We start from the raw sequence: 25,874 nt of genomic DNA on the forward strand, positions 1-25,874 counted from the left end.
GTTCAATCTAAATACATTACTTGGTCCCTTTTTGAGTCAATTGGTTGTTGATTATCAGGTCCAAGTCTTTTCTTTTTATGTAGCTTTGGACATCTGCTATAGAGACCAGATTCATGAGGTCAACCCTGAATTGCAGTTATGGCAAAATTAGAAGTAGAAGTTTCTTTGAAGATTCCAACTTGTTTCCACTGGTAGCACGTTATTCACCCAAAACACTTTTCAGATCACACATTTGAGTAGAACTTTATGTCCACATCCTTGTGGGTTATCAACCATCAAATGAGACTTAAACTTCCAGAAGATGGACACTACAGTCACAAATGGAATATTTTACAGCCATCACTAGAACAGTCAATATTAATGCACTTTAACATTAGACTACATTAGACTACATTGATATGTAATGAGTCCTCTGCTTCTGCATTCAGTCTCCTTAATAGCCAGTGAAGATAACTTCTAGAAACTTTTATAATCTTTTAAGACTTTGTGAAACTACCTAATGGCTATTAAACATTTTCATGATTAAATTTTCAACATTTGTTTTTCTTTCAAAACAAAGCACAGTGTGTGGATACATCTACTGTAAATGTCATGATTTTAGAAACATGCAATTATTTTGGACAGATCTGTTTTTGCAATATACAATACTGTTAGATTTACAATTGTCAATTTTCATTTATTCATGCAAAAAACTGATGAACATTTGCATTTTGTTAAAACCGACTTCCAGTTACTTGTGAAAACAGAAAATAAATATAGAGCAAACTTTATATAAAAACTAATTAAAACACAGCTAGTAAGAAAGTAAATACATAAACCTTCACTACTTCAGTGTTCTCTTATCAGAACCCTATTTATCCAGATTATCTAGTTATTATCTAGATTATCCAGACTGTCCCCACTGCAGCTGCCTGGGATTGACATGAACATGAACATCCTGTATTCAGTGCTTCAGTGGTGTTATGATTCACATTTTCAACAAATATATACTGTAAATAAGATTTTCCTAAATGGAGAAGCATGCATTCTGCTTCTCTGTTACAATGATTAAATCAACTTTAGAAAAAAAACTAATTTCAAAATCACATGGTGGTTTCATATCCCCATTTTGAAACCTTATAATAAGAATAATAGCTTTAAAAAAACAAAATATGCACTTACAGTCTGAGGGTTTATCAAAGCAGGGTTCAGTTAAAACAAACTTTGACAAAGAGGATTTGTTTTTTTAGAATTAAATGCCAAAGTCTTACTTAGATATCATATAAGAATTTCTAGCATATCATTTACACCAATTCCACACCCAGGGACAAACTCACTGAAAACTTCATAACCTTGCCTGACTTTGTTAGGTTATGCCCCCTGCAAAAGTAAATAAAACTCTCAGCCTAACTACATAATAAACATTACATAAAATGCCCTTGTTTTAAGAAGAGTCACCTGCAGTGAACTTTGCGTTCTTACTCACACACGTCTTCACTGTAAGAACCTAATGCAAATGAAGTAAGCCTCTGCTCCAGGCTGTTTTCTCTGCTCACAAGCAGTGGAGCTTTAACACAGTTATTGACTCACTGTTTTTTTTATGAGACCAGCATCTGCCCATGACATTTTCAGGTTATGTGAGTGAGTACTAAATATGGACAAACTGAGAATTTACAGTATCTAATTAAACAATAATGGCAAAGTTAAAATAAAGCTTAAATTGGATTTATTACAGTAAAGGAAGGGTACATTTCTGAATTATTAGAAATGTAGGACTTGTTGCAAGTGTTTATTAACATACAGTATACATCATCATCAGATGTTTGGCAGATAAAAGTTGTGCCTCCATATTTTGAAATGTCTTGTCTTAAGGCTTTACGAAATTGTCTGGTGAAGCTCATTTTAATGGAAAAGAATTTTTAGTATCAATTCAGATGTCTTTCTTGCTCATTGCTTCCTTTCACATAAACAATGCAGTGTGACTAAGAAAACACCACGAAAATGCAAAGTCAAGCTTACCTCAATTGTTTTCTGACCCAGTAGAATTATTTGTTTGAGTTTGTGGGAATTGTGTTTTACAACAGCACACTGAGTAGAGGGTGCTACTGTAAAGATGTAATACTCAGATTGCATTAGCGAGTTCATTGTGGTAAAGGCAGTTCTGCCAGCTGGGAAGAGCTCTGGCTTGGCAGTAAATTGCAGCAGTCTAAAAATTGCACTTTAGATGTGGCTTTGGAAGAAACCAATCTCTGTTCAACTTCTAAACACATGGGGCTCTTTCAAAGCATTTTATTCTTGAGGTACTGTATAACTTGTGCCTTTGTTCAAAAGAGGAAAGACATCCATCAATGTTATAGAATCAGTGTGGGAAAAATTAAATTAGGAATCCTATGCTGTTAACATCAGGGTATCTTAGCCTTAATAAACATTTCTCTCCTCTATTACAACAGGAATTGATTTTACATTCTGAGGAAAAAAACTTAGAGCATCACCTTTGTTGATTCGGAGATCAGGGGAAATCCAAGTTAGAGCTTTCTCACTTAACAATAATCATAAGCAAAACAAACTACCAAATTTGTAACAAGAAGAAAAACATTGTAAAAGAGCACAGTTATAACAACCCAGTGTTGCAAGTAGCCTTAAGAAACACAGACTCAGGAGTTATGGTTTCTTTGTGTCCCTGTCTGTCCATGCCTCCCTGCCTTCACTATTCAGATCCAGGTCATGAGGGGATAGATGTGCTTGCCATGGGAAAAGTCAGATGACTGCATGTAATTTTTGGTGTTGTAGATTTATTTTAATTTTATACATGACGAAAGATTATGTTCTTAGCATGTATGTTTGAAAGCACTTGTCGGAATCAAAAGGATACAGATGTTTGGCTGTGTAGAACATGATATCAATGTACATCTGTGATCTCTGAGTGGCTAGTGGATGAAAGACAGATTTCTTATCATACTCTCTCTGCCTATCCACATATGTACCTCACTGTCACAAGCAAGCTTTTCAGAATGCAGTTTTCACTGTAACTCTCAACCTTAACAAGTTAAACTTACCGCACATGAGGCTGTTTACAAGAGTACCAAGAGATTTCAGGAGCCATATACCCAGCTGCAACACAGCGAACCTGGCCATTGATCGGTCCTTCCTGAGATATAATCTCTGGTTTACCTAATACATTGCACGGAAACAAAAATAACCCTTAGGTCTCAAAAAATCCATGTTAAATACACACATATACACTACCTATTACCATCCCTTAACTTACTTAGAACATGAACATCGAAGGTCTGGTTCACAGCAGCGTATGAGTTTGATGTGAAAAATGTGTAATTGCCTCCCTCTGATCCTCTGAGACGCACAAGCTTCAGTCTGCTGTGGTACCTATAAAAACAAAATAATAATTGATCTCAAATGTTACATACACCTTTAATCAAACTCTGTGAAACAACTCGAGAAGATGGAAGAAATACTTTGTTTGCAACTGGCCAAATAAAGAACCCGATTTGCAATAAATCTTTTATCAGGCTACAATAACCCCTAAACAGATCCTCAATATTTTTTTAAATGGTTTCCAGCATGTTCCATGTTCTATAGGCAAACAACACCTGTCTCTGCCAGAAAGCCACATGAGGCAACAGACAGTCATGGCTGTAGATAGCTGACCGTCACTCAGTGGCACAAATCATTAGCTTTTCTCCTGGATCCTGTGTGGTACAAGGCAGATTCTTAAGAATGAAAGGTGACACTACATTGGGTCCACTGCAAGGCTCACACGTACTCTCACACACTCTCACACACCAGGGCCAATGTTTTCAGAAGCCAAATCAACCTAAAACTAAAAGAAATATCATATATTTCCAATTATATTGTTAGTTATTAGTGTTTGGAGTAATTTCTTGCTTTTCCCACTTCATATTGGTACAGACAAAAATGGAAAAATTCCCATTTAAAACTGTACTTTGGCTTTAAAGGCTTTTTAAAAGACAGATGGTATCATGTTCTAACTCAATTGAGGGAGTAACAGAAAGCATCCACAGCCTGAGTCACACAAACTACTTCTGTGAAACATTCTAGACAAAATGGAAGAATTTAATTTTTTAATACAATGAAACAAATTCTTAAAATCTTGATCACCTGTAGCTGTCTTCTTCTGTGGCAATAATATGGTCAGAGGCGTTTTGCAGCTCTTCACCCTCATACATCCAGTAAAGACTCTCAGGACGAGGGTATGCCTCAAATTCTACTGTTAAAGTTAAACTTTCCCCAGCTTTAACATTAATGGTGGTGTTTTCTGATGCTGAAATGTTAATGAATCCCCTCTCTGGAATGAAGTAAAGACAGTTCTACATAAAATACAGACGAGTGATGTTATGAACAAATCAAGGCCTGTTAGTAATCTACCATACTATCACAATATACAACAATAGAAACAAAGCAAAACCCTACCAAGTAAAAAATAAACATGTATATAGTGTGAATTTCTCATTTTATAAGCATTTTCCTTTCCACCAACACCTTACTTAGGAAGTAAAAGCATACTGAAGGTAAGAGACTAGATAAATAGACAATGCTGTGTAGAACTTCTTTGTATTGTACACTCACGTGGTAGACAAAAACATTTTCTTACCTAGAATCTGTAGTTCAACTGAAGTCATAGTTTTTCCTTTTTTATTTTCTGCTGCACACTGATAAATTCCTGAATCCGTGACTTTAACCGAATGGATCAGTAGCTGTGAATCTTTTGAATAATTATCAATCTGCTTTCTGGTTTCCCGCTTCACAGTGCAATCCTATTGGTATGATTTAAAATATTTTACCCCAAATCAAAAGAAATAGTGCTGATTAATTGAGATATTTAAGGTCCTGAAAAGATCTTTATTTAGTGACTGGTTCTAAATAAATCTTTAATGAGAAAGTAATATATAAAGGCAGTTACATCTTGACCACTAAGCATACTGCAAACAGCACACAGCGCACAGCACCCACTGACCCTTACAGCAATACAATCCAATCGACATGATTTCACAGGTCCCCGAGATGGTATCACATCTACAGTAATTAACAGTATTCCCTTTCAAGTACGTGCTGATTTTCCTTGTTCAAAATGAGCAAGCTTAGGGAAACATTAATTTTCTTATTAATAAATTGTTACTAAAAACATTAAAATTAAGTTCTTACCACAGCTTCTGGACAAATCCACCCCAGAGTGAAAGCATGATCCACATTGACAGTACTGCATTTTACTTCAAATGTCTCGCCTTTTATCAGAATCACTTTTTTGTTTTTATCCAATTTAATGTCCGGTGCGTGCGAAGAAGCTTTAGAGAAATTAACAAATATTTAATCCACCATATGTTTTTGCTTCTGTTTTTAGTACAAAAGTACCCACAAAGACAAATGTTGTTACAGGTCCACTATGCTGTCCATCACAGCTCCATGGCAAGAGAATTTCATAGAAAAATAATGTGCACAAGGTCAAAAAAGAAAAGTGATTTTAGTAAATGTGAAAATTTCATTTGCAACATAAATTGTTCCTAGTCTTATCTGTTAGCTTTGGAGGTGAAGCATATGAGAATGTGCAGTTGTGCACAGGGTAACCAAGTTCCATCCAGACCGAAAACCTATCGATGACGTAATGAGAGGACAACATTACCAGTCTGGTGCAAACCTGACAGATTACACACCTGTATTCTCTATTGCCATTGTATAGTACTTCTTAGGCAGCCTTTTATGGAAGCTTTGAATGCTGAGGTATCATAGAAAGTGATGATGCTAATAGAACTCATTATAGCATTCAATAACATATGAAATGAAGTGAAAACTGAAAAAAATACATGAAAACGCATGTATACATGTATGTTTTATACATGAAAACACAAGAATGTTGGGCACTATAGTTAAAGCACAAAGCACTAAAAACTGTTTCAGCCGTTGCTTTTTTAAAGGTGTTGACAGTCTGGTGCAGATGTATTTGCATAGGTGGAGCTCGGGGCAAACTCAATGATCTGCTCTTCAAATCCTTACCCAGGGGACTGGTATATATTTAAATATAAGATTTGCCTACAAAGCACACCTGCAGTTACGCAAGACATTCAGACGAACACCTCTGAGCATTACTTTTTGAGCAGAGAAACCAGGGATGTATCCAGAGTGCAGCTTATAGAGCAGAAAACTGCAGCAGTCAGTTCTCAATACAGCTCTTCAGTATTACCACCTACTTTGTCTATCTTACAGCAACAGGTGGGAGGGGTTCTCCGGGGAAGTAGTGAAGATTTCAGTTTTATCTCAACCCTTACGCTTCATAAAAAGAAGGCTTGTTTTTTAGTATGATTTAAAGCAGATATTTCTTGCAGAAACCTTGCCGTTTTTCTTTAATTAATTTGTTCTTTTATCCTCTCCAGATGTTTTGCAGGAGTACTTAAATAATCATACAGTACATGCCTACCTCCTCCAATGAAATTTAAGTGCTAATATTTCAACAGCTACAACAGTGATGAATACAAAATTAACTTATTGGTTTGACTACTGTAGGCTGATTTGCAAATAGGATGTAGAGTATGGATCACTGGGCACGATTAATAAAAAAATCTACACATATCTAAACAAGAATGCACATGATTCAAAAGATAAGGAGGTATTAAATGTGCACACTTTTGGTATCAAGGGTTCGGTCATGATCTCTTCCTTTAGATTGAAGCAACATACTCTGACTTAGTAAGATACACAAGAATGATCTAGCTGTTGATGGTTTCCAAATAACCCCCAGGAATTGAACCCAGGGCCCCAGCACTGTGAGCTAGCAATGTTAAACACACATCCACTGTGCCACCCATGTTATGTTATGACGGTCACTAAGAATTTATTATTGAAATAAAAGTTCAGATTTATTACATTCTAATAATCTGCTCACAACTACTGATGTTCACCAACTTTTAGTGTTATGTACAAGCACAGAAAATGTGCGTTTTTATCCTCTGATTTAATACTATGGACATTTATTTTTATGCAAGAAATACATACAGTAGGTATGACTGTACAGTGATTTGTCCAAATTCCCCAATAGGGTAAGAATCCAACTCTTTTTTCTTACCAAGGCGTACTATTAAGTTATATTCATCCGACTTGACATCTTTTCCATTGTACTTTGCAGTACAGACATAGCAGCCTTCAAATATCTTTTGTACGCTATTAATGGTGATCCCCTTTTCAATGCTGGCAGTGGTGTTCATCTCCTTGGGAACTGGCTCCCCACTGCATTTCTCCAGCTTCAAACCCTTTGTGTCTGGGTCAGTCACAAGGCAGGGAATGATAGGATCATCCCCCACTCTGCTTATGACATCCACCATTATGGTCTTTTGAAAAAGATTTGGGGGGTCTGTAAGCACAGAAGAAAATGTCATATACTGTATTCCAGTCGAATGGTAGCCCCTTCAGTAATATTTTTGCAGAAATATATATAATTTGCTTTACACATTAATTAGAAGGAATTAAAATATTATCCCATCTAAGCTTCTGTTAAAACTGATTTCTTTTGGGAAAATTATAGGTATTGAAGGGACCATTCCTTAAGAAAGAGCTTTTGTGATAATTCCCACCTCAACAACACAGACAGTAAAATATGACATTACATTTCAACTTGATGATTGAAAAAATGGCAAAATCATGCAATCTAGCAAAGTTTACAATTTCAAGTAAAACTCAAATATTTCACTATATATTTGTATCATAAAGGTCCACAAAAATTAAGGGAGAACTTTAAAAAATGAAAGAATATAAATATACCCATGCGGTATTTACTTACAAATAGTATACACAATCTAGAATATGTAGTCATAGTTTGTTTTTTATTTAAATAATGTATATATCTACATCCTTTTTAAAATAAATCATTGCTACAAATGTGTTGCCACCACATGCTCAGTAAGTTAAGATACTGTACTTTTATAAACTAGACAGGAGTGACAGAGTGACAGATGAAAAGAGCTGTTTAGCCCATTTAACATCTCAGGATATCATGACTTCCTAACACTTCCTAAAGATTTACTCTTGTTATATAGGTTTAGGTGTAATGGATATTATTTAATCTCAGATCTTAAATCAGCCATTTAAAATAAACCAAATAGAAAAGGCTACTTAATAAGCATTTTAATCAAAAGCATTTAATAATCACTGGTTGGGAGTGGTGGTTATTAGGATGAAAACGAATTACAAAATATAAGTTTATCAAAAGTTTCCTATAGACATATAGAAAAAATCTCCTATTCAGAGTAAAAAAATAACAATAATGATAAGCCTTACCTTTTACAAAAATGTAGACTGAGCTCTGTGCCAATGTTTGTTCATTTATACAAACATACCGACCCATCACATCGGGCTTTGCATAGGAAATAGTTAAATAATAACTACCATCTTTGTTTTCAGATTTGAGATCTTTCTTATATCCAACATCTCTTTCCAGAGACCACTTCACACTGGAATTATCACGGCATTGCAGCGTGAAAGATCCACCTTTCAAAAGCACCATATAGGACAGATTTGGTGTAATCACAGGCGCCGTCCAGCCTAAAATGAAAAAAATAAAAAATATAGGAAAGTAATTTCATATAACAGAGACAATGCATCATACGTAAGTAATACGTTTACACACATTTTAAATCCAATTCAGGGTGTCTTTTAGGAATACTGCATTTCAGCTCACTTTTAGTTTATCAAATGTCAACACAATTAAGGCTCACAACAGATAAATGCTTTGTGTTTATTATTACAGTTTTGGATTAAACCTAATCTTTTCTTCTGCTAAATAAGATGCACTACTACTTTTTCCTTAAAGTTATAATTGGATTGTTGATTCTGATTGTACATCTGATATCTCTATATTTACTGCATTTTTGCAGCTTTACTTCCATGTGAAGACCATGCCCACCTCCAAAAATACATTCATACGGATGTACTATTTTTTTTCAAATGCTCAAAATAAGATCATCGAGATGTTTACTGGGTTTTGCTTCAAGAAGTAACAGACCTCTTATGACAAAAGAACAGTAGTAAGAACATAAGCATTATTCTTATGTTCTTATTGCCTTTACAAAGTACCAACCAGCAGTACTTGGTCATGTCCACCTCACGTGAACTGGACTCAGTATTGCTGTTAGCAAAATATAAATGAGCCCCCACATGGAAAAGCAAAAACGCGTGAGTCTCTTTGGCTCCACCAAATGTTATTCTTTGTACTGAAAATTTGGTAAAAGGCCCCTCAGGTAAAAGTGTGTCTGGAGCAGTTGTGCTGTACTCCAAACAGAAACCACAGGGGGACCTAGACCTTACATTTGCAAGACTTTAGAGAAACTGCATAATCCAAATAACTTTTCATAATTTTGAATGCTCCTTTCAGTGTGTATACGTCTGTATGTTCCATCAAATGGTATATAACGAGTTTAGAGCTTTTGCACATAACCTCATATCATACTGTGAGATCAGTCTTAACTACATTTTTTCTTCATAAGAACTGGTGTTTCTCATTGAAGGTGCTAACCTCTCCTAAAACATCTAAATGAGAACAGTTCACAGGAAGAACAGAAGCTTAAAATAAAAAAAATGTAAAAATTCACATCAAAAGCATGATATTGGTCAACCAGCATAAGCAAAGCTAAGGTTAAACTCTATAGACATTTACTTTTTCTGCTCAAGACATTTTATTTATTAAATTTCCATCCCTATTTTATTAGGTTGAACGGAATAGTCTATATTGGATTGACTAAAGACCCCCTTCCTTCACTTAAATGAAGGACAAGTACATGTCCCCTGTTTGAATAAAATTATTGTATAACACCTTTCCAAAGTATTCAGACCTTTGCACAGCTTTCATATTCTCTTGTTTTCAAGTGGGCTGCCATGGCACTTTAAAGCAGCAAACATTTGTTATACTGTATCTACAACCTACTTCAACACTCAAAGCAAAAACAATACATAGTTCAATGAAAAATGGAAGTCATTACAATTATAATAATAATAATAATAATAATAATAATAATAATAATAATAATAATTGCTAACACTTATATAGCACTTTTCTGGACACTCCACTCAAAACGCTTTACAGGTAATGGGGATCCCCTCCACCACCACTAATGTGCAGCATCCACCTGGATGATGCGACGGCAGCCATAGTGCGCCAGAACGCTCACCACACATCAATTCAGTCCCTTTTCTGTTGCAAATCTAAATTAATTTAGGTTCACAAAATTACCTATTAGAAACATAATTAGTAGAGTGGTCTGTGTGCAATAAAGGTGGTTTAGATGGTTTAAATATAAATACAACTACAGTATCTTTGTAAGGTCTCTCGGGAAGATAGTGGATTTCAAGCAACAATTTAACCATGAAGACCAATGGGGTTTCAAAACAAGTCAAGGATAAAGCTGCATAAAGGCGCAGACGAGGAGCAGAATATGAAAACAAAGACCGTTAATGTCTCTTTGAGCATGGTGAAGTCAATCAGTAAGGAGTCGAGGGCAGCCAGACACTCCATAGATCAGCCTGTCCTTCCAAACAGAGCAGCTAGGCAAGGAGGAAACTGGTGAGGGATGCCAAAGGGAGCTCAATGGTGACTTACAGAGTTACAGAGTTCACTCCACAATGAGGCTTGTATGGAACAAAAGAGAACATCTAAAATCTCCTCATGGGCTTTGCAACAAAAGCCTTAAGTGATATGCAATCATTTAGCGAAAGGCTTTGTGATCAGACAAGAAAAAACTGGACCCTTTTGATCTACATGCCAAGTGTTATATCTGACACAAATACAACATCGATTATCACTCAGTCAAACCCACCCCTGTCGTCAAGCATGGTGGCAGCACCATGTTATTCTTCTGCTTCTCATCAAAAGAAGAAAGCTGATGAGAACATAGACAGAGCAAAATACTGGCAAATCTTAGAGAAAACCTACTCGGATCTAAAACGCAGACAAAAATTACTTTTCAGCAAGATATACTAGAGAACCAAAGCACAAGGCTAAAGCTGCAATTGTGTGGCTTTAAAATAAGAAAGTTAATGTCCTTGACTACCCCATGAAAACATGTACAAATTATTTCAACATCTGTAAATACTATACACATATGGAAGCTACTGACTGAAGCTGTAAATGAAAGGTCATTGATTTCTTTGTTCTGCAAAATCCTGGATTCAAGTTAATTATGTACTGAATGTTATAAAGACAGACAACAGACAGCCTGACAGGATACTCAGCCTGCACGCAACTGTGAGGGATAAATAGGGGAATAATTTCAAGGCAAACAGATTTATGTTATTTTCACTTTCAAATAATAGATTAATTTCCAAATGTAGAGCAGCACTGTGCTACAGTGGTCAGCATCGCTGCCTCGCAGCACTGGGGTCCTGGGTTCAATTCAGGACCAGAGGTGCGATCTAGAGCGTGCATATCATACATTCTCCACTTGTTTGTGTGGATTTCCTCCCATAGTCCAAAGACATACTGGTGAGTTAATTGGCTTCTGGGAAGACTGGCCTTGGTGTGAGTGTGTCTGTGTGTGTGTGGCCTGCGATAGACTGGGTGTATCCAGGGTGTATGCTGCCTTGCACCCTTTGCTTGTTGAGATAGGCTCCAGCTCCCCCACAACATCGTCCTGGATAAAGCAGTGTAGAAAACAGACTGATGGACAGATTCTAAATGCCTAATTTTAGCTCTAAGGTTTACCCTGCGTACCCTCTAAATCGGAGGGCTAATAAAAAGTCCACAATGAACAATCGTGACCATCGGACTTGCAAGGACAAGACAAAAGACTATATTCAAATCATGTATTGCATGACAATTACATTACAATTTTGTACATGTAAACATGTACAGAGTTGTAAATTCCGCAGACTAGGTTTGTTTTGCTTGCTCCTCCAGTCACACACCTTCCGCCTTTCCTCACCGAGTTTGCAACTGTTTAAAGATCCAAAGAGAAAAAGATTGTGCAGTCAAAAGCACATAAGAACACACTCTTTGTCATTTTTTGATACAAGGGCTGGATGGCTTAACTGCTTTAAAACTACTAATGCAAGATTATAGCCTCGCAAAAAGTCAGATTTGTAGCATTAGGCTGTGGGATAAGACGGTGTTTCTCCAATACAGACTAATTAGATACTTGTTTAAATGGGAAGCCTGTTATTATTGCAGAGAAAAACACTCTGGGGATTTAGCTTGTGAGCGAAAACAGAAGCATACATAAATTCACGCAGTCCTGTCCTCTTCCGTGAAGTCCTTGATGACCAGACTGATACAGCTTGGACACTGAGCTTTAACTGTCTCCACGAATGTAACAACAATCCCTGTCTTCAAGAGAAAAGAAATACGTCTGCTCCTTCACAGCAGGCTATGGTATATTCATTTAGTTTTGCTCAAATTACCGCTTCACTGTCCAGCCAAAGCGCTCTGACTACTCGTACTACTAGTATCACGTTTCCAAACCGTTTTCCTCAAAGGGGCTACGGTTGCAACTTTAATTTAGCAAAAGCTTTGTTGCTTTTATAATGAACGTACGTTACTATCATACGAGTTGCAAGCGCTGGAAGTTTGTCTTGTGTAAGGCGTGATCCATTCACTGCCTAAATGCAACACTACCTACATCCGTGTCCAGGCAGTTTTTAAAGCACCCTTAAAACAAATACGGCCGCTCCTTGATGCTCCACCTCCACGTTACCTGTCGTACCTAACAACAAAGTCAGTCTGCTCCGAAGCGCCTTTTAATAACATGGTATGTTGTGCAGCAAGCATGCAAATGTACTTTTGTATTGTAACGACAGAAAAGAAGGAATCGATTTCTTCATGTAAAAAGTGGTAAAATAGATCATTTACGAAGAGGAGAATGGAGAACACACAGCATTTTAGTGATATGTAATTTGTTGTACAATAAATGTTTTAAATTATTAACGAATTAAGCTGTTAGTCGAATTCAGCGCCAGCACCCCTGCCGATGCGCTTATCCTGCTAAGTAAGCCAGTGGTGTCGTGGAGTACGACATTCATATTACAGGTGCTCTGTTGTAATGTATCTCTTTATAACTTTTTGTAAATATTAAATAAAAGAGCAAAAGTCTAAATACATGTAACATTTTTTTCCACAACTAGCAAACAACTGTTACATTAATGAACGGTAGTTTTTTTTCACCGATATCATAAATAATTCACTATATTATATGCATGAAAGAATAATGTAACTTTAGGGGTTAAAACTAATATTTTATAGAGTCCTGTGCTGATAGATGTTATTAATCCAGTTCGCATAAATTTAAAATGAGAAAGTGCTTTCCTATGTTAGGTGCAGAGAATCGAAACAATTTAAAGTTAAATTATACACTAACCATTTGAGATACACAAACAAGATTTTGACATCCCCAATTAAAGTAACTTCATCCTCTTAAAAAAAACTTTAGTTTAAGTTTAGTTTAATGTAATTAAACTTAGATTTCTTAAAGTGAAATCCTGCTCCGTTCAAGCATCACTGATAAATCATCAAATTCCTACAACACGCATTAGCGACTTCAGCCTGCTTTCACCGGTGAAGAACCCTACCTTTTTCAAACCATAACAGCATCAAGGTAAAAAACGAAACCCAGGTATATCCCATTGTTAACATTCCATTTATCTGTTTGTCCACCTCTCTGCTATAGATCTGCTTTGTCGCCTGAGTTGCGCAGCACTTAACACTACAGCCTGCTTCGTTCCACCTATTCAAGTCTTAAAGGCGCAGAACACTAACTACCAGCAGCCTTTCAGTCTGTCTCCAAGACACCACCGCAGGAAGGAAGAAAGAAGAAAGTTCCTTTAAACGTAATATGATTGGCTTAATTGGATAATTAAATTGTTTTACAAGACTAAGTTACAGTACTGCAAAAAAATTAAACGAACTTGTAAATATATCAATAAACATTAACAAAATAAACCTCAGCTGCCAAAGTTTATTTTTAATGCTAAATGCGTGTATTTTAATACACTAGTTTCTTACTGTCACCTCGAAAGCAAACTTTAGTCAGTTTTTCTGTACCGTGAAACACTGGGCACAACGGAAGTGTCCCACAAGCAGGGATTTTGTTATTCTAGTTGACCTCGTATTTCCCCAAAATATGTATTTTGGGGAAAATACATATTTTATGTGGACTTTGTTTAGTTACAGTGTATAAGTGACACCTCACATAATGATTGGGCTTTGAAGTCAACATTTGCAGATCTCAAGGATAAGATATCTTTGCATTGAATCATTCATCTCCAATATCTGCAGTATAATTTTATAATCAGTATGACAATTTTCTGTGGTTTGTAATGCTTTGATCATCTTAAGTAGTGAAATGATTAAAGATGCTTATAGTGTCAGAAAATAAACTTTGTTACCAAATTCCTGTCTTTCAGTTCCTTTTTTTGTTTGTTTTTGACTGGTCTTTCACACCAGAGGTGGTGGCTGCCAAGGTGCTTGACTGGAGCAAATATGAAACTGTCTGCAGAGCTCAGTGTCTACCTCGGGGTAAAATGCACTTTAAATATGACAATATTTTGTTAAAAAATAAGTTACCTTCATAGTAGTGGTTGTAAACAACTCCAAGAACTCGGTGCTTCTAAAGCCTCTTTTCATACTGACACAGTATGTCAAATTCTCAGTGAACACAGTGTCTGCTGATTTGGAATTCAAGTTCCTCTTATTTCTGTGCAGATGAATTTTTAATGATGTACAAAATTCTGCCAACAGCTGTAGCAGATATCCTTCTTTAGTACAACTGTATAAAAGGATTTGACATCAGGGCAGACATGATGACATTTGCCCATCAAGTGTCTCTCTGGGGGCTGAGACATAAGCAGGTTTTATGACTTTGAACAGTGATCCAGGAATCTGTGTCCAGGAGCTAATCTGTCTTCTTTTCAACATAAATATGTAAAATACAATTAGTTCCCAAGGGTATAAGCATATGTTGTCAGTTATTTTACACACTTATTAAGAAGATCAAGTGTGATCAATACATGTCGCACACAATTTAAAAAGATAAAAACTATGGTTTTTAACTATACTATAATTGTACTGTATATATATAATGTTCTATATAGTCAATTCATTGGCCGTGTATATTTGTTTTGTTTCAGTGGATTGTGGGATTTTGAACTGCTGGGTGGGGGACACTGAGGTCTATTGGTATGTCATTAACTCTGTGGATATTTGTGTTTCTGTGCTGAACAGCTGTGTTTTCATGTGTATGTAGTGGGTTAGGCTCCTTCAAGTTAGTATAGAAAACCAATGTTGTTAGTGAAAATGCAAAGGGTAAAACATCTTTTTTAAGAGAATCAGAATAATAATGAGGATAAAGGTCAGAGTTCTTCAACATTTATTATTTCTTCCTCATAAAATGTGCTTCCATTCACAAAAGCAACAACGTTTTATGAAGTAGTTCAAGTAGGAGGCTGCATCAGCATGCGTAGCAACAACAAGGACACAGGCATGCCTACTGACGTTCATGTTTGCATCCATCCATGCAGTATCCCAGTATCTATAGTGTATACAGTAGCTGCCATTGCCAATGGCCAAAGCCAAACATAATATAAATGTCAGGCCTACATTTTAAAAGAAATCTGTTGTATCTTCCTTCATAAATTTGCCCTTTCAGAGTGAGGAATTTTGGAAGTGTTGACCAGTTGTTCTGAGTGGTTTTGGGGATACCCAAGGGGAGACAGATATTCTTCACATACTCCCATGAGATACCATCCTTTTGCCCAAGTTCCTTGTAGTGTTTTGGTGACACATATCTGTCAAGGCTGCAGGGTTTACTTAATATTAGGGTGTATTGAAACAAGTAATATTCCATGCTGAAAAAATAAGAGAGAAAACACAACGTTTTGGCTGTAAAGCCTTCTTCAGGTGTGAGAAAGACAGGGCAGATAGCAAAGATTAAATAGCACGAAGAACAAAAACTGAGAGAGGGGAGGAGGCGGGAGGGATAGAGAGGCAGAGAGGCCACTCAGGAAGTGCAAAGTGTAGAAAGGTGAAGAAAGGTGTGAAGTCAAAACCTGCATGAGAATAGAGAAGATTACACAAAAATAAGTTGGTCATTGAGAGAAGGGGGAAGGTGTGAACCTAGTTTCAGGTTGAGTTTTGTTTCTGTTGTCTTTCTTCTATGAGAATTGAGAAACCCTTCTTTGAGAACAGAGACAGTGAGATCAGTGTGATCATGGCCGTCTAAAGTGAAATGAGAAACTATGGGCTTGGAGAAATCTTTAATCTTCACAGCCCTAACATGTTCGCTGAAGCGGTCTCCTACTTTCCGGTTTCTCCAACATAGATAGCTGGGCATTTTTTGCAGGAGATACAGTAAGTGAGGTTGCTGGAGGAACAGGATGTTGTCTGGGTGATTCGGAATTGACCTGAGGGGCCCTGAATGAACGTGTTGTTAGATATGTATTTGCCGGTGATGTAGCAAGTTCTGTTACAGGGGAAGGTGCCGAAGGTGCGCTCAAGGGAGCTGAGAACCAGATGTTTACGTAGATTGGGTGGTCGGCGGTGTCACGGTCATCATCCCTCCTCTGGAGGGCGCTCCGACCTTTTAGTATTAGTTCCATGATTGCGTGCTCCTGTCTCCTGTTTTATCCGTCACTATAAAAGTAATGTGCCTCCTAAATTCTAGGTTCAGTACTGGAAGAGGAATGTCTGAAGGCCCGCCTATCCACCATGCTCAGGAGAAGCCCGAGGGCAAGGCCTTTTCCCCAGGCGTCCTGACCATCTGAGTCTGGGTCTCGGAGCGCCTTGCTTCGTTATGGTTTTATTTTCCATGTTCCTGGATTCCTTTTTTCCTGTCTTCATCTTGGATTGATCTCCCAGCTGCCTGGACTGTATTTCCCTTTTGGACTCCCAATGGACTTGTTCAGAACCACCCCCTGTCAGTCCTCCCATCCATTCTTCTCTGTGTCTTCCCCATTGCTCTTTTCCAGTCACTTCCAGATTATACCGTCTGCACAGGGTCCTAAATACGCACTACACGGGAGTCAAGACCGGCTCCTGTGACAGGCCGTATGAGATGATTGGGCGGTCAGAAAAAAGGGTATCGATGAAGGGATAACCCTGTAAAATGGAGTAGTTGTTAATAATGGTCCTGGGGATAGAAAGTGTGTTAGAGTGGTAGGGAAGCACCAGTGGAATGCGGTTGTGAGACCAGAAGTGGTGCATTGATTGCAACATGTGGAATCTCACAGTGGTGTGGGGGATTTCATCCTGAATTTGGCTGCGATGTGTTAATGTGTTCAGTCATGTTGTTTTAACATTATGGAGGCAGAGTCTAGAGGCATCTGTGAATGACATAGTCTACACAAGACCCAAATAATTTCGTAGCATTAAAAAACAGGATCTGAAACACAAGACAAAACCAGCTAAAGTACACACTCAGAAGTCAAAGACTCATGATGTTTTTGTTAATAAGGCTGCAAAAACTTGCCACGCAGAAAAAAGCTTAAGAAATGAGAGGGAACATTTCTTTTCCATTTTTCTGCCAGTGGAGTGATGATCCAATAGGCTCCTCTTGCCTCTTCCCCCAGACTCGTCCACTGCTCACATGTCTCTGTGGGGGAACTTGCCTCCTGTACTTGTTAATCCTCTCTTTGATGCCTGTCCTCCTGTCTTGAAGCACTTCAGGAAACTATACCAAGGAACTATTCCTGTTTTTAGTTGACATAGACATTGTTAGATAATGTATCTTTACATTATATGTATATATTTGTTTATTGTATCCATACACAATTTCTTTAATGAGCAACATACAACAAAAATACAAATAAAGATCAAAATTTTAGTTCATGACACCAAACAAAAGAGTGAGACAAAAATCTCAGAGAACAGTAAGAAAATGTCTAACGTCTTTGATTGCAAAGAAATTCAGACAACTTCAGAGTCAATCATGTTTAACGTTTTGCAGGCTTTGGATGATTTAAGGTCTCCAGTGATTTCAGGGCTGAAGGGGAGCAGCTGTAGCTTTCCTTGGTCTCCTCTTGGCACCTTCTGGTCTGCGGTCAAGTGCCCCTGCCCTCCTTCCACAGCCCTCCCGGGTGTTAATTGTCTCAGGAAAGCCCACAGTGCATTTGAGGGCACTTATTTTCTTACCACATGTTAAGTACAGGTTACATTTTAGAACCTTATGATTACTTGTTGCTTAACACTACAGTAAACACAGTCTGACACAGTGATCATTAACCTGCTGAGTGAGTTAATATGCAATTTTATGCCTTGTTCTTTCTCTTCCATGTCCCCAGGTTCCCTGTTTGATATCTAATGTATAGAAGCTCCAAGAGCTGTTTCATCTGTCATCTGTGTTTTATGGGGATATGACTATTAATCAGCTACCACTGTTTCACAAATGGCAGCACCATTTAAAGAGATTTTTAATACTTCATAAGTAATGACTGCCAATTAATATGAATATATCCCACAATTCATAGCCTCTAAACACAATTACTCAAAATATTGAGATTTATTATATCACACTTGAATATAAAGTTTGTTTTAAATCCCAGCACATCATTTAAAACACATATTGTTTTAAGTGTGGGTTATACAACTGTAAAACACATTTTGTTTTAGATCTGTATTCTACTTTAGCATAACTTTCATTTAAGGCTAAATGTTAAATAATTATATTAAATCATTTCAATTTTTCAGAAATTACCAGCTAAAAGAGAACGCCTAGGGCTTTTTTCAAAATAAAATTAACATTCAAACCACAGTGCCCACACAAAGATTCGATTGTGCTGTTTTACACCAGCTTTTCGTAGTCCAGCACATGGCTTGAGGGTACTACCAAACTGTATTTTTGTACTGGGTTGTTGTCTCTGTCTTTGCCTTTCACATGACAAGAGTCCAATATATTCCACAAATTTAAGCTTATAAAGAGTTTCTATTGTCTTAAACCTATCACGTGACTCCTGTAGTCTTTGGCTATTTTTGTAGGGCACAAGTTGTGGTGTAACTAAAACCTCACAACCACACCCGAAAGCAGACAGGCTGAGAAGAACCCCACAGCCTTCATTTCTGCACCAGCATCTGTCCAGAAAGATGGAGAGATATGAGGAAGATTACTATTCATTTTCTTCTATTCGTTTTGAGGAAAAAAAGAAACATGAAATTACATATGCTTTAAATGAAAAAGAAAAGGAAAAGTTGAAGGTCACTACATTTCACAAAATAGCATTTTTAATTCTTAGGAATAATGACAGTTATAAATGAAAAGAGGTCATTTGGCCAAGCTAGTTTGGTTGCTAGTAGCTAATTAATCTGAGAACATCATCTATACATTTTCTAAAAGAAGCCAGGGTATCCAATTCAATAGAATATAATTTTGAATTGTTTGTCTTTTTCATGGATGGATGCTTCAGTGAGAAAACACCTTGATTTGCTAAATAGTAACCCTTTTGGTTATTTAAGAAAACACCAGTTTTATTCTAGAGTACCATGGTAAGAAATTGTAATTCACACAATTATATTGGGGTTTTAAAAATCTTAGCAATTTTCTAAGCCATAGGTACTTCCCCTGTACTGAGTGACTGGTGATTGTTCTGCTAACAGTCTTTGGTACAAGTGAGTTTGCAAAGGATCCTTTCTTGTGTGAAGGATTCAAAACACTGCTGCTCCTGTATTACAATGAGGTCACCACAGACCGTGTCACTCCTCCTAAAACATGTCAGTTTTCACTTCTTAAAATAAAGACTGTAATAAGCTGCACACAAAATACTTAAGAGAAAAGAAAATGCTTTTTTAATCAGGTATCCACCCTGTTTGCTAAAATGAAGATATAAGTAGAAGTTAAAACTCTCGTGTGATCACTTTGTTTTGTTAGGGATTAAATGGACACTGTTCAAACATTTACTTGTAATAGTTGACAAGCAGAACATTTCAACACCAACACCCTTAATTAAGACAGGCTGACGCATATGAAATACTGGAGTCTTAGAGAGGAGATGGTTAGTTTATACATGCTTCCAATGGTATTGTTCACATAAGAGGATAACAAATGTAAGTAGAACTTTCCAGATTTCCAAACTGCTCCTCTGTCTAGGTTTTAGCATGTTGATATTGAAGCCAGACCATGTACAGTGTTGAGGGTGCTGTGTTATTTCCTACTTTGCCATGTATTAGAGCCCAGCTGCAGCCATGAAAATCATAAAGCCTTAGATTTCTGTGCCTTGTGTTTGAGAGATTTTATCATTCAGCAGTGTGATGCTGCTTTCAACATTTCTTTTTTTGTCTCTGATTTCAGTAGTTATAACTCCCTTGCATTTAAACTAAAGTATTAACCTCCCACTCTCAACTATAAATAGCAGTCACCCAGGTCCCTGCTAAAAGAATATGCAGATTCTTTATGTCTGGTCCAAGGATACAAAGTTCTTGATACAAAATAAAATCACTTTATTGGCCGTATACAATTTCTTGTATTAGGAATTTGTCTTTTCACATATCCCAACTTGCTCTCCATTAAACACACAGACGGAGAGAAACTTGGGGTCAGAGCGCAGGGTCAGCCATTGTAAAGCGCCCCTGGAGCAGGTGGGGTTAAGGGCCTTGCTCAGGGGCCCAACAGAGTAGGATTCCTCTGCCAGCTGTAGGATATGAACCAGCAACCTTCCAGCTACAGGCACAGATCCTTAGCCACAGAACCACCACACCACCCCTGATATATTCTTTTTGTAAAAAAATAATTTGATTAATATTGTGAATAGGGGGCAGTTATTACTTTATCTAAAAACATTCGACATAAAAGATAAAAACAGTACTTCAGAGAAATCATAATAAAAGTCATCTCTGTATATAAAGCATGCATGAATCACTCCTTTAGATACATTTGTCAACAGACGTTTTGGGAGGATGCCAGTATGACAGGAGTTGAAGGGGAAACAAAATATAAAGACTGCACCAGAAACATTAAAAGAAAATGACATGCCCTGGGGGATCTCAAGTTAGACTATCATAAGACCATTGACACGTTTCTCATGTTGAGAATAAGTTACTGTACATTGTTCTTCCTGTAAGTACTGTTTATTTGAACAACATTTGTTATCATTGCCAACACAAACAATCAACTTTCATTAAACTCTCCAGTGATTTTCAGAATGTTCTTTCCACATTTCTCCTGGGTTTCACCTTGCCCATCTCTTTCTGCACATTTCACCTACCTCTTCCTGTTCTTACAGCATGCTTCATTTTGATGATCTTCCCTGGCCAACAGTTTTGCTCAGATCCTCTCCCTCTCTATAACTCAGACCTGAAGAAGCTCAGGCAATGCTTTTTACTTGTTAAGTTTCAGAACAACCTGTACTTATTTCCCTATAGCACACATCTTATTACAGCTCCCTGTGCTTTCTTTCCAGTTATCTCCAGTTATCTCAACAATACAAAGGTTTTACAATGTGTCAATGCAACCACTCATCCTTCTTGATTATGCAGTCACTACTTTTGCTCAGGCCCCAAACCTTTGATTATGCAGGGTAGGCCCTGAAGCTGCCCAAAGACAGGCATTAGACATCTCTGATTTATTGCATAACTCACTTACATTATATTTACTTTATACTTTATATTACTTTTATTGTACTTTTCATAGTCACTTAATACAGAACTTAGTGATATTTTATATCGACGATGCTTATAGCCATAAGCCATTTCTCCCTGCACCTCACAGCTGGCAACTCACTGAAGCCTAGCAGGTGTGAGCCTGGCTAGTACTTGGATGTGAGACCACCAGGAAAAAACTAAGGTTGCCATTGGAAGAGGTGTTAGTGGGGCCAGTGGGGGGCGCTCACCCTGTGGTCTGTGTAGGTCCTCATCCCCCAGTATTGTGATGGGATTATTTTTATTATTATTAACCAGATGTTAAACTATAAGAGTGGCCTGACCATGCACTTAAATATATTTTTTCATAGAACAAAACAGTTGAAAGCCTTGCTGTCATGTTAAAATTGTGAATTTAACATTTTAATTGTAAAATAATCATTCGTAACTCCCAACTTGTGAGTGATTTCTCCAGAATACCTTATCTCACAAGCACACATCTGGCTCACTGCCCACCCCTATGGCTTGCGATTCTCTACAAGAAAATCAAATCAGTTTGATTTTGTCGTAGCGAGTTGCAGAGAGTCATAGAGGTTGTTGAGAGCACTATGACTGAGTCGTGGGGGTGTCACACTACACAACTGATGGTAACAGATGCATGCTATGACTGAAAATCCTAGGAAAAGTAATCCTAGTGTGACGCCGGCATTACTATATCTACAGTACACACAAGCAAGGCATTTCAGAGGCGTAACATCCTAATCACCCTCAAAACCCCCAGACATCTACTTAGTATTAAATCTTAATGCCTACAGAGGCCAAATAAGAGATAAGCTACTTTTCTAAATAAATGCATTACAACCTGCAGAAAAATCTCTCTCTCTTCACCCCACATACTACAAAATAAATGGGAGCCTATCTCCCCATTCTAAAAATGCACCCTAAGCAGGGAAATGTCTCTAATTAAATTATATTTTACCCAGGGGATCAACGTTCCCTAAAAACACAGAATAGCAAGCTCTCTCTAGCACGGTTCAAATACTTAGCTCTTTGTTTGGATGATCATGAAGTAGGGGGCTCTCGCCTGGTGCAGGCTTCAAGTTCCAACTTGTCCAGACTCCTCTCTTTTTTATCTGTCCTTTCTCCCTCTTTCTGTTCTCTATTCTGTGTTCTTAAAGTGATCTTATATGGTGTGTTTCTTTAGTGCCAGGGGTCACAAACTTTATCTAAACTCTAAGAGACACTACCTAGTCACCTTGAACTGTAACTGCCGCTAGTGCCAGCATCTGTAGCAAGAGAGAAAGAGTAAGCAGACTAGTGATGGCAACTAAACCACGATAACAGGGGAGCCAGGAGAGTAACAATCTCAAAGGAGATTGGAGATCATCGAAGGAAATCTGACAGGACAAAGAGATATGAGACAAGTCTCAACGCAAAATCTGAATACAGCAGTGAAAGAATCCTGATAAGGGACTAGAGTGTGAGCAACACTCCTGCAGGTAATTGTGGAGGAGAACTCTGATTGGGGAGGGAAATGGAGAGATCCTGTTCCAGAGGGAGTTAGGTTTAGTTGTGGAGCCTTAATCCACTGGCTGGGCATGGGTGCAAGGTGCACCAGAAGCTGTGTGTGGGGTGAAACAGTGGGGGCTGTGCACAGGAGAAGGTGATCCGGCAGCTGCGAGGGCACAGCCTAGGGTGTGAGATCAAGATACCAGAGAGGTTCTATAAGGACTTAGGGAAAGTGCATTGTGTCTCAGCACAAGTAGGATGTGCTGAAAAGAGACTTGGGTGTTGTTAATGAGAGAGACATCAGATTCTGTAGGTTTCTGTGAGAATGTGAAACCCAGACTGACATCGTGAGGACATTAATGGCTGGAGGAGGACTTTGGAAGTCCTGGGGCTATCTGAAGGGAAGAGCCCGAAGTTCTTGTGTGGGTGTAATGGGAAAGGAACAGGAGACTCCAAGCGTGTGTGTCACCTGGGAGAAGGAGGCTCCACGAGTGATAGGTAGCTAAGGAGTGTCATCAGGGCTGGAGGTGAAGCTCGAGCCCAGGAATCCACAGGAGAAGAGCTCAACAAGGTAAGGGACATCAACATGAGTGAGCTGGAGACTTTTGGCCTGGGAGTCCAGGAGCTGAGGGCCCAGAGGTCTCTGAGTATGTACGCCACATGTCCTGGTGCCACGATGAGGGAGCCAACACATCACCACTCTCGGAGGAGATTGCGTGTCAAGGAGTAGAAAAGCGTGTAAAAGTTCCCCAACAGGTGAGGGGCATGTCCAGAGTGATGGACATGCCTGTTCCTACCCAAGGCAGCAGCCAGTAATAGGTTATAGAAACAAATTCTAAAATAAACAAATGTTCCAAACACATTACATGAATCATTCAATCTAAAGATCTGATAGTAAAATGGGATAGCATTTCTCTTTAGGAAAACTTTTTGATTTTGTGACATGTTCAGAACAGAGAGAATTGACTATTCCCAATGTCCCTAAATTACCTGCACAAAATCAATTACTTTTTATCTTGAATTTTTTTTTGTTTTCCATGACAATATTAAAACAATAAATGACAATATTAAAACTTTGCAGTACTGATATATTTGAACCTCTAGCTTGTCAAACGTGCACATTTACAGTCAGCAATCTGAGCATAAGTCATTTTGAACTAGGATCTGTGAAATGTGATCTTCATCATTCAAAACTAAAGGCAGCCTACAACCAGCAATCATCATGGGAAACACAACAACAGAAGTCTCCCACACCACAGAGAGGGAAAGAAATTGCAACATTTAAAAAAAGCTTGATGTGTTGTTTATAATCAAACTTTTCTTAAACACTGTTCGTTGGTCAAAAAATGTTTCTAGACTGTGAATTATTTTTAAAAATGTACCCACACAGAAAAGCGCAGTAAGGCATAGTCTGTTCCGGTTTTCAATCTATAAGATAGAGCTAAACTAGCACAATCAAATGTCTACTGGAGACCTTATATTTTAAACTTGCACCTAAATTTAACATATATCTATATGTAGGTGTCCCTGCAATGGAGCAGCCCATCCAGGGGGCCAGGGCAGAGTCACTTGCTCTCTGCTAGGGTTAATGCTGCAGTGTAAGGATTCTGTCTATCATAGAGCCTCTTGGGTCTAAATGTACTTCCCTATATTTACCTCTGCTGTCCTGTGGTTGGTGTTTTCCTAATGCTTCTAAAGTCAGCAGGGGTGACTCTGTTAATGCCTTTCAGTATTTTGAATACTTGAATCATCCCCCTTGTAGTTTTCTCTGTTCAAGTCTAAAAAGATTCAGCTGTTTTAGCCAGTGAAGAAGATTCCTTAAACCTAGGGATGTGTCTGGTTGCTCTTCTATGGACTAATTCCAAATATGTTTTTAGTAACATTGTGACCTAAATTGTACACAGTATTCTAAATGAGGTCTTTTAAAAACCATGCACAGCTTTAACATACGTGTCCTTGCTTTTAATTCTGTTTTTAGCTTTACATCTCCTTACATTTTACTTACTTTTGACTACTGCCCCACAATGTCTAGAAAACATAAACGATCTGTCAACATACACTCCTTCATCTTTTTCACAAGTAGTCTATTCAGGCTTGTCATTTCAAAACTTTATAACTACAGTTTATGATTTTACTACTTTCACGATACTCCCTGCACTTATTTGCGTTGAAAGTCATCTGACAGGTGTTTGCAGTCTTTGCACAATAATTTTTCCTTATTGATTTTTCTTTATCAAAATCTTTTTTTATTTTTATATTTTGGCTTTTTTAACATGCAGTTTGTACTTGTACTAGTTTGTACATGCAGTTTGTTCAACTGTCTTTTGATTTTTTTATATCTGAGTTGTATGTATATTATGTAAACTTTTAATCTGTAAAGGTAATACAGAAAACATGAGACACCAATGTTAAAAATATAATACAAAAGCACTGTTTAAAAAACATATAATAGCTGACAATGAAACAAATCCAGTAAACAGAGTCCTCATGTTCTACATTGTCATTGCAAAAATACACAACTCCCCAAAAGTAAATATTTAAACCAGTATTTCAAAAAATGATATTTACAGTTTTGAACTTTAATTGTATCATGAGAAAGTAAACTGGCTGAGAAGGAACCCTTTCAGCAGTTAAGCATGGATACACATGGAGAATTGCACTGCTCCAAAATCCAACCTGTTAGTTAATTCATTTTGACAGCCTCATGGTCTTGTTTGCTAACGGAACAGTTAACAAGCCAAACAGGATGGGACATGGAAAAGATTAGCTCTATTCTTCCCCCAGTTTCCTTCAGATACTGAATAGCTACTAAGCACAATGA

At 37.7% G+C, this 25,874-nt stretch overlaps 1 protein-coding gene across 1 annotated transcript in view; it reads right to left on the reverse strand.

The window, feature by feature from the left end:
- kita (KIT proto-oncogene, receptor tyrosine kinase a) overlaps nt 1-13,717 on the reverse strand; it is a 39,627-nt gene extending 25,910 nt beyond the window's left edge. Inside the window, exons 1-8 of the mRNA XM_088627426.1 lie at nt 13,555-13,717; nt 8,281-8,544; nt 7,073-7,357; nt 5,161-5,300; nt 4,610-4,772; nt 4,117-4,303; nt 3,248-3,363; nt 3,036-3,150 (exon numbers count right to left, since the gene is read on the reverse strand). Of these exons, the coding sequence (XP_088483552.1) occupies nt 3,036-3,150; nt 3,248-3,363; nt 4,117-4,303; nt 4,610-4,772; nt 5,161-5,300; nt 7,073-7,357; nt 8,281-8,544; nt 13,555-13,618 (1,334 nt within the window). The 5' untranslated portion in view covers nt 13,619-13,717. The remainder of the gene's footprint in view (nt 1-3,035; nt 3,151-3,247; nt 3,364-4,116; nt 4,304-4,609; nt 4,773-5,160; nt 5,301-7,072; nt 7,358-8,280; nt 8,545-13,554) is intronic.
- Between the last annotated feature and the right edge of the window lie 12,157 nt (nt 13,718-25,874).

The sequence above is a fragment of the Lepisosteus platostomus genome, chromosome 1, assembly GCF_059453375.1.
Source record: "Lepisosteus platostomus isolate fLepPlt1 chromosome 1, fLepPlt1.hap1, whole genome shotgun sequence".
NCBI classification, from domain to species: domain Eukaryota; kingdom Metazoa; phylum Chordata; class Actinopteri; order Semionotiformes; family Lepisosteidae; genus Lepisosteus; species Lepisosteus platostomus.